At 31.5% G+C, this 10,220-nt stretch overlaps 1 protein-coding gene across 2 annotated transcripts; it reads left to right on the plus strand.

The window, feature by feature from the left end:
- Nucleotides 1–1,835: 1,835 nt before the first annotated feature.
- Nucleotides 1,836–8,985, plus strand: LOC148611017 (prostaglandin E synthase 2-like). Of its 2 annotated transcripts, XM_088591056.1 has the most exons (6): nucleotides 1,837–2,144; nucleotides 3,676–3,891; nucleotides 5,133–5,335; nucleotides 6,044–6,256; nucleotides 8,149–8,263; nucleotides 8,613–8,985. In XM_088591056.1, exons 1-6 carry the CDS (start codon nucleotides 1,866–1,868, stop codon nucleotides 8,748–8,750), a joined length of 1,164 nt encoding a protein of 387 aa, XP_088447182.1. In that variant the 5' UTR covers nucleotides 1,837–1,865; the 3' UTR covers nucleotides 8,751–8,985. The 2 variants fall into 2 exon arrangements, with proteins under 2 accessions (XP_088447183.1, XP_088447182.1); XM_088591057.1 differs by lacking the exons at nucleotides 8,149–8,263; nucleotides 8,613–8,985 and adding an exon at nucleotides 7,063–7,226 and having other exon boundaries at nucleotides 1,836–2,144.
- Nucleotides 8,986–10,220: the final 1,235 nt, after the last annotated feature.

Genomic DNA, 10,220 nt, shown 5'->3' on the forward strand with positions numbered 1-10,220 from the left:
CTGATGGTTTCCAGATGATATTTTGAGAATAGATAAATAATTTTTTTTTAAACTTTGCACAGTTGTTCAGAAGTATAAAATACAGGTTAATGTTGATTTTCAGCCAATACAAAGTACAGTTTTTGAGTAATGGTATTTAGAAAATTTTGCCACCCCTCTTTGGCAGGGTATCATTTATTGTTCCATTAGTGCCCTATATTTTAATCAAAAAGCAGGATAAGAACACAGGGGTAAACATACTTTCAACAACTTGGATACTTGGATGATTTGTGTATCAAACAATATGTTAAAAATCCAAATAAAGAAGTAAGTATTGTGCCAATAAAAACTCTTTTATTTTATAATTTTAAAAAAAAATTAGAAAAAATGGAGAACAATATTGAAATGAAAAAAATTATTAATTCTTATTAATTATTAATTAACTTATTAATTCTAGTCCTTCTTAAATTCAAACAATGGCCTCCAGGTATTTTCTTGCCTTTATCACATCTTAAAATACAATGTCATTTCATTTTATTAAAAAATAAGAAGTTGATTTTGAAAACTGCTGTCTGACCAATTGTTGAGTGGTTTTAATGAGCCCTACATGCAATCCACATGAAAATAGATTGCTATTCCAGAACTAGTAGTAATAATCAGCTGTGTCATAAGCATATGATATGCCCTTCCCAATGATGGAAATATTTTTTCAAATATCATATGTTATGATGCAGTTTACCTTAATATAATCCAGGGACTTTCTATACACCCATCAAACATTATGATACTACATGTCATGTTTGCTCGTCCATCCATCTATGTTTTAATTAAATGTCTTATTATAACTTAGAACTGCTTGTTCAATAAACTTCAAACTGTACACAATTAATTGTTATAATGATCTAAAAGTCTGTTAGTTAAGAGACTTAAGGGGAGGTGGTCCAGACTGTACATGTCATTCCATATTTTGGAAATGACAGGTTTGATTTACTTCAAACTATACATAGTCGTTTGTTACAATTGTTTGAAGGTTATCATTTGGATTAAATCAATATTTTTCATGGAATTTGTTTGCGCATGTCACACCATAACTGGAGTAGCCCTTGTACAATACACATACATACCTGTTAACCTTTGAAACAGCTCACAAGGGAGAATCTCCCCCATGGATACTGTCTCATGTGGGAGATTTTTATGTAAAAGCAAATTTTTTGCATAAAATTTCAATTACTTAGAATTTTTCACAGTAAATATAGTAATTTTGACCAAAAACATCATACATTTCTATTCAGAATTTTTAATTGAGTTTTTGGAAGTTTCCCCTAATATGGGGGTCAACAGCTGTAACAGGTATACAGAAATATTTGTATGTTCTGATAGCCTGCATATACTCTTGGGAGAAAATTCAATTTTTGGTTTCAGAGTTATTTTTCCTGGGATTTTTTTAAGTTTGGAATAAATAAAAATGTCATTTCCAAAATATGGGAATGACATGTAAAATCTTCCCCTTTGTTTAAATAAAGTCGTACAACTCCAAAAATAAAAATGGAATTTTCGCCAAAAAGTATACAGACTCCAACACCATCACAATAAAACAATCACGAAAAGTTTTACGTCTGTAGAATAATGGGTTCTCAAGTTACGGTTGAAATCAGGACGTGTTGAAATTTTGTTGTGCACAGCCACAGACAGCTGATAGACAGACAAATAGACAGACATTTGTATACCATAATATGACCCTGCTTGATGGATGTCAATAATTTGTTGAACTTTCTATATTATTTAATATCCTAAGTTTTTTCTTTATGTTTTTATTTTTAGTTAACGTTACGTTCTTGTGGCGACAATAATGTTGTGCCGATTTGTCTGGCATTATGTAAAACAAGATGGCGGCGCCCATAAGAAACAATTTGTCAAAATATTTATTCAATGTCCTGCGGGGAAATTCGGCAAGATCCATTCCAGGGACAGAACAAAATATTGTGAATATTTCAAAAAGATGCCTGACAACTGGTTCAAGAGTTTTCCTAGGACGAACATTTTCACGAGCTGGCATTTTAGGCACATTGGCTGTAGCGGGCACTGTGTCACTCGGAGGTCTTGTAACTGTAAGCAGAAAATTGAAAGTACACGCCTCAACATCAGAAAAAGTTCAATCTCGTGCGGTAGGTTCTGTTAAATGGTAAAGCGGTGTGTAATTCATGTAAAGTAGATCAAGAATTTCAGCTCCATTGTACCAAGGATTTTTAAAGTATATTTTACTCCTTGACTGGACAGAGATGCATTTTTCATTTTTGAATGATTTCGATTAATATATTTAATATTATTATCACCCATAAACCTTTTAGTATATACCCCTGGTGACTTTTGCAACGGATAACTTTTAAAGCATTCTTGTTTGTTCGCATAACTCCATAAGGCACACACCAACAGGGAGTTTAATCATTAATGTAAAATCATCCTTTTACGCATGATTTCTGAGATTGTCTGAAATTACTGTATCCAGATCAGAACTGTTTTACTAGGCGAGTTTTGTTAGGCTTAAAATTGGCGAGGCTCAGGTAATACCAGTAATGTTTTGTCTAAATAAATAAATGTTTTAAAATGGAATCTTCAAAATGAAAAAAAAACATGTTGACACCACTTCAAAGTTTTTACGTGTTGTGCCAGATTGTATAGCAAATGGTAGGAAGAAGACTTAACATTAAAAAAATAACGCTTTTTGCTGTAACTACGCTTTACAAAATGTTATCATGAACATCTTTTCCTACCTCCATCGCAAAAAATGTTCAATCTCGGAAATCACATAATAGTACACCATTCAAATGTCTATCACCCCATGACAAATTCCAATTATTACACTATCTATAACATAATCTATCATACTTTATAAACAATTGCATATTTTTTATGTCAAATATGGTATTGTTATTGAGTCATATATGTTTGTATTGTAATTGTGTCTTTAGTGGGCAATTGATTTGAATCTTATAGACTTTGAACTTTGTACTTTGAACTATACTTTGTATCGTTACAGTAAATCCAGTGTAGACTGATCCCTTTTTGGACTTAACAATTGATAACATGTATAAAAAACACATAAGTAAATGAGCAACTAAGACTCCACTAAAACTGTGAGCATGGACCATGTGTGCCAGTAGTAAAAGTCATTCGTATTTTCTAGAAACGCCCACAGAGTTGCTCTGAATGTTTTGTCCTGATTAGGTGAAAAAGGAAAGAAAAACTATTACACTTTAAAAGGTCATTTATAAAATGTGTTTTAAACCTTTGTACACCCAACACATATGTAGACTGTATTTCATGTTTTTTGTTGTGTGTTTATATATGTTTTCCCTGTCCAGTCATCATCTTTAGAATACATGTATATTTGTACATGTATATTCTTTTGGTTTCTAATTGAATATGTTTTTTTACATGTTTTACAGTATATTATAATGTACAATTTAATAGTACTATGTTTAAACTGGGGATTTTCCCATAATGAATAACACAACAATCATTGATAATGTTTACAGGTAAATAACATGTACAATATAGGTTCTTTAAGACCTAAAGATTTTTTTACTGTTTTATACACGTACATGTAGATCTGGTTATTCTCTTGCTTTTGGTAAAATATTCCACAGAAATGTAAAATTGAGCATCAATTTAAATGTACATTTATATCTTTTTTAGGTGAGGGTTCCTCATGTTGATCATGGATTGAAGCTTACTCTGTATCAGTTTTCAAGCTGTCCTTTCTGTTGTAAGCTGAGGGCTGTGTTAGATTATTATGGATTTTCATATGATATTGTAGAAGTAAACTCTGTCACCAAGAAACAAATAAAATGGTCAGATTACAAAAAAGTACCAATATTGGTGTGTGAAGATGTTGGTAAAAAGGGTTACTTGGTAAGCATTGTATTTAAACAAAAAAAATGATGTACCTCAGTAGGAAGTACTTGAATTTTCAGAAATAAATATTTTCTTATTTAAGAAATAATGCAAGAGTTATACTCAATTATGCATGGGCTGGGGCTTTATATTCAATTATTTTATTATTATAAAATACAAATATAAACATGATAAAGGCCAAACTATATGTAAATGGGTACAACAATATGATTTACATGAATTATTTCAATTCTAATATGACAGAAAAAGACTACTTCTGCTTCTGAATCATCCAGGGTTAGTTATAAATGGTAGTTTATCATTTGTAGGGTGTCATGTAAGAAGATTAAGTATATCACTAGTATGAAATATAACATCCAGATAATTTTTTGGGGGTTTGGAGGTAGTACAATTGTGAATAGTCCTAGTTAGGTTTACCTAAACAAACTATCTAAAACATTGGCACTTTAAAAATGATATACAATTTATTATTACATGCACCATTAAATTTTAAACTGAAATAGGCTAAACTTGTTACTGAGAAAATGCTACATGTATATCTAATTCATAAGAATATGTTTTGGGCCTATAATTATAAACATTGGAAAAGCAATGTAAAATATGAAAACTTATTCATTTAAGATCATATTTACATGTACAATCAGAATTTTTATAGTTCTCTTTCAGGCTTTTAATGACTCCTCTGTGATAGGATCAGAATTTTGCAGTCACTGCACAATTTCTGTCCCCCCACTGAAACCTGGAAGGAGACAAAAAATTCTGGTGTCTGTGCATGTGTTTGCCTTCTGCCATGGGTCTGTCCTTCACACTCAACTTTGTTGATGCAATTCCGCAGAAATTGCTCTACAGATTTTGTTGAATTTTGTAGGATAGTCACCATATATACCGGTAGTGTATTATATTGTGTCATCATTTTGATTTGGGTAGTTTGGGACTGTCAAATTTGTACATGCTACACTATAGGAACACTTTATTTATGCAACTCATTGGAGTCCACTATACAGATTTTGTTCAAATTTTGTAGGTTTGTTATTCACAATATGTCTTTGATCATATTGAACTGCAGTTTTAATTCTACAAGTTTTACAGGAGTTATGGGACTTTTTCACTTCATCTTTTTTGTGGCGGCAGGGGACATGTAGCTTGTTTTTTTTTTATTAAAGTTAAGTAGATTTTTTTTCACTTCTTCCAGCCATTGAATGAACCCAGGTGATACTGAATGTTTCTTTATTTTCTAGCCTTTGAATGACTCTTCTGTGATAGTGAGTTTTTTAAGAACCTATCTGTTAGATAAAACTCAGAATGCTGAAAAACTATCGACATATTACCAAGCTGTGACAGGGAAGAATGAGGATGGTAAAACAACAACTGATTACCCATCTAGATATCACATCATGTACCAAGAACATTTAACTGATAATAGATCTGAAAAGGAAAGAAAGTAAGAACAATATAACATTTCTTCTGATGCATGTAATTTGTAGTTACCATATATCCTTGCTTAAAAAGTACCAGTAATTTGATTATAAATATCAATACAGAATTGTATTTATGACTTTAGACTTTGCCTATGAGATACTCTAATAACATTTAAAGTAGTTGATGATGCACCACTATGCTGTTGTATACATGTAAGTAATATAAGTCATGAACCTATAACATATGGTATGGGTCAGAAAAAAAAAGTGATGTCATGAACCTGTAACATATGGTGTGGGTCTGAATTAAAAATATGTGATGTCATGAACCTTTAACATATGGTGTGGGTCTGAATTAAAAATATGTGATGTCATGAACCTTTAACATATGATGTGGGTCAGAATTAAGAATATGTGATGTCATGAACCTGTAACATATGGTGTGGGTCTGAATTAAAAATATGTGATGTCATGAACTTGTAACATATGGTGTGGGTCAGAATGAACCTATAAAATTTCTGATACCCACATAGCAAAGAATTAAAATGACTTCCAAGGAGTTCCTTTATTTCAGTCTTGATAAATTATTAACCAATGTAAACAATATATATGCTGGAACTGAACAAACCCATCAATCAGGAAGGGGTTGGCTGTTTTTTTTGGTCATATGTATTAATATAATAAAACATGCCTGAAGAATGCATTCACTTTTTTTAGTGTTTTTTTCATAGGGAAGAGAGAAAATGGAGGAAATGGACTGATGCAGACCTTGTACACATGATATCACCAAATGTCTACAGAACACCAAATGAGTCTCTTGAGACATTCAGACACTTTGATAAAACTGGAGATTGGGATCAGAATTTCTCTAAGTTTGAGAGACTGATGGTGATTTATATTGGAGCATCTGTAATGTATGTCATTGGGAAAGTTATTAAGAGAAAGTAAGTTGAAATTGATTGTAATAGTTTATATAGTATTAATAACATCTGTCCATGAAATCAGTGCTACCTCCCTGTTGAAAGACTTGTCTTGTTTGATGTACATATTCTACTCTAGTACAACTCTTGAGTAAGATTGATCAAATGTTCTCATTTTGGAATTTATGCGTATTATATCTCCACTTTGAAGGATAGCGGGGTATACTATTTTACCCTCATCTGTGTTTCCATAACACTTTTCTGTCACAGTTTTCTAAACAACTACTCCTCACTGCAGCTTGAAATCTTAACAAATTCTTCCTGTAGGTGTGCTGTATGATTGGATTGATTTTAGGAAAAATTTGATAACAAATTTCTGTTTACCAAGGACTTTTTTATTTTTGACATATTTTGAAAGTTTTTTATGATATTTTTGTCACCTTTTTCTAAGCAACTACTTATCACAGCAACTTGAAATTTTAACACAATCGTCCTGAAGATGTCATATGGTTGAATCCAATTTGGGAAAAAATTGACAACATCTTATTGTTTACAGAGGACTTTCTTCATTCTTTTTACTTTATGTTTTTTCAAGTTGAAATTTTACTGGTACATTTACTCACTTTTCTCAGCAACTACTTATCACAGTGGCTTGAAATTTTAACACTCTTTTTAAAGTGGGATCCATTTCCAGAAAAATTCAACAACAACTCCTGTTCATCAAGGACTTTTAAAAGTTTTGAAAGTTTAAATTTTACTTTTTTTCTCAGCAACTACTCATTGCAACATTCTTTCTGTAGGTATGCTATATGATGGGATTTATTTTTTAGAAAAATTCAGAGACTTTGTATATGTTCCCAATAATGTGATTGAAAGCAGGGGTATCACTAGTGATCCATCAGTCGCAGATTTCTGGTTGTATCTAATTTTATTCTAATATGAGTTGCTTCAAAGCTCTTTAGACCACAGCCATGGTAAAAAGTGATAAATATATGACCAACATTTCATGCTACACATAGGCTGCATCTGTATCAAATGTATGAAGAAACTAATCCAATTAGAATTGAAATAAATCATGGAAACTCCATTTTATCATTGTTGTACCATGGGCTGGTCATATATGTCATTATTTAACTCCTCACTTAAAACAATTGGACATAAATGGGCAGCTCAGGGTAAAAAAATGATAAAATGGAGTTTCCATGATTTATTTTTTTTATTAACTAGCATAAAATTCTGTGTTTGGAATTATTTCCTCTTGAACAATCAATGAAGGTACTAGTGATTCCAATTGGATAAGTAAATAAACTTGAATATTGTTGTTTACATATTCTCAAAAGACACTGATAAGTACAAATCTTAGATTATTGAAGTATTGTTACTTAATAAAATTTGCAAGAAGGTAACTGCATTATTCAACAGTAACTACAATTAATCTATAAAATATAGAACTTCTTTAACATATTTAAAACAGATCTTAGGCAAATCCATAAATTTATGACTCATGTGTCAAAACAATCATTTGCATATTTTTGCCAAAATTTTGCACACAATTAAAAAAAATCAATGTTTGGCAAAAATATTGAAATAATAACAGATGTTCCATCAAAAGTGGGGAGTGACATCCCTGTAACCTCCTCCTTGGCCTAAAAAATAGCAGAAATAATTGCAGTCTAATTAGAATAAGGCCTTCCGATTTTTATTTGTTTCGCTTGCAAACATAAAAAATAAAAAAACGCAAGGTCTAATTTTAATTAGACTGAAACATCAGAACATTTTATTATTTTGTTAAGAGTAGATTACATGAAATTTAACTTTTATGAAAATAAACAGCCATGAACAGGTTGGTACAAATAAAATTTAGCATGATTTATTTGTGAAGAAGATATTTTGAATAGCTATATTGTATTTCAAAGGTATGAACTGAATGATGATGTCAGGTTATCACTCTATCAGCGTTGTGAAGTATGGATGAATTCTGTGGGAAATAAGCCTTTCCATGGTGGAGACAAACCTGACTTGGCAGATCTGGTATGTAAGGGTAATTTGTCATGGGTAGAATATGTTGCCATCTGTCTACGTAGATCATCTCCGTTTCCTGTTTTTGTGTTTTCATGTAGATAAATTAAAAACAGATATGGTGAAATGTACCAAATGCAACAGCAAATAGATTGGATATTGTCTCTGATTGTCCATATATTTTAACACTTATGTTAATTTTTCAAACATTCATCTTTCAAGTTATTCTACTTCTCCTTTATTTTGAGGCAAAAATCAAGTCGGTCTGGTGTTTGTATTACTTCCCTTTGCATGAAATGCTTAACTAGAACCAGTCAGAGTTGTTTTTAATTGATTTCTAAACCATTTTATTCTATTTTAGTCTGTATATGGTGTGTTGACATCTATGGAAGGATGTACAGCCTTCAATGATGCTATAAAGAATACCAACTTAGGTCCATGGTTTTATAGGGTTAAGGAAGCGTGTCAGAATCATATTGGTAGTGATGAAGCCAGATAATGTGATCTTATACAGATATCAGACTTATTGTTCTATATGAGGCAGGGACATTTAAAACTGATAAAATATAGAAAGTGGGAGAATATATTGTTAGATTCTACTAAGCCTTTCTATGATTTATCTAAATATTTTGTGGAATTTCAAGTTTCACATGTTTTAAAAAGCAGTATTGATTTGTGTAGTGTGTATTATTTGTTTTGCTATCTTTTCAAGGAAATTAAATCACCATCTTGCACATCTGCTGTTATCATGCATTTGACACAGGATCAGAATTTGACCAGAATCAAAGTGGCCCAATCATTCATAAATGGTTTCATTCAAAATCGAAGCCTATCTTTTAGGGTATTGCAATTTGTAGTACAATTTCAGACATCTATTTGTAGTAAGGCAGATATTTTCTTCTTTTGATCAAAGAAAGGTATGCCTTTCCTGTTTGGTTGTTTTTTTAACATTTCTCCATATGCTTTCATTTTCATTTGTACTTGTATGTATAGTTAATAAATGCTCTTTAAAGTATAGAAAATGTGTTAAAATTCTTGGTTCCTCCCTAGGTGCCGCCATGACAGACAGAAGAATAACAGAGTAACTGACTGTTAGACCAATGGTAGACGAAGACACAATCTTTATCTGAAAGTCTCTGCTGGAATAAAAATGTTAGGGTTGAGAATTGTCCCCAAAAATTAGTGTGGGTTGGGAAATTGGTGGGAAACCAGATATTTTTTTGCTTGGCCTTATCTGGCAATAGGATAGTGCTTGCTTCTGGTCTCACTTTTGTGCCCCTCAGACCTGAACAGTGGTATTGCACCTTGTGGTACTATTTCAAACAGATTCATCCACTCAGATGTTTAATATGTAATGTCTTTTAGTCAATTATGAAGCTCCTAATTCCTAATTGGTTCGAGTCACAACCCCCTTTAATCAAACCCAGCCTTTTTTGTGATATTGCACCTGTTAAAATTTCATGAAGATCTATACACTTTAATAAATGTTTACAGATGACACTAAGATACCATTATAAATCCTCATTTTTTTGTGTTTGTTCAAAAAACCTATTTAAGGTTACATATACATTTGTAGTAAAATTTCCAAGCATTTTATACTTTTCAAAGCTAAAAATACATGCTTACTTGAAAAAAAAAACACAATTTTCAGAGTATTTCACAATACATATTGTCCATTCTCAGCCAAAATAACAAAAGTGTCATTATCTTGACAAAAACTGTATGATCTCATTGAAATTCAAACTTGATCAATTACTTACCAAAGTCAACTACATTTCACTTTTAAACCAATCAGCAAATTAAGATCCAAAAGTACATACATAAAAAGTATAGATATAATACAAATACTTAAATCTACAATGCATGTGACTTCAGGTGACCTTAATTTGCACTTGTGCTGAATGTGTCTATTTTTCTTTTAAAAAAATCTGATTGCAAAGCCAAAGTGGTTAATCAACAGCAAGGAAGA

This window comes from Perna viridis, chromosome 7 (assembly GCF_037379345.1).
Source record: "Perna viridis isolate PV_CMFRI_1.1 ecotype Kerala chromosome 7, ASM3737934v1, whole genome shotgun sequence".
NCBI lineage: Eukaryota > Metazoa > Mollusca > Bivalvia > Mytilida > Mytilidae > Perna > Perna viridis.

Bases quoted from the DNA above. Each gene is read 5' to 3' on its own strand.
- LOC148611017 (XM_088591056.1), top strand. From the start codon at position 1,866: ATGGCGGCGCCCATAAGAAACAATTTGTCAAAATATTTATTCAATGTC. The intron at 5,336-6,043 runs GTAAGAACAATA...TTTTTTTCATAG, and splicing joins AGATCTGAAAAGGAAAGAAA to GGAAGAGAGAAAATGGAGGA. The intron at 6,257-8,148 runs GTAAGTTGAAAT...TGTATTTCAAAG, and splicing joins GGGAAAGTTATTAAGAGAAA to GTATGAACTGAATGATGATG.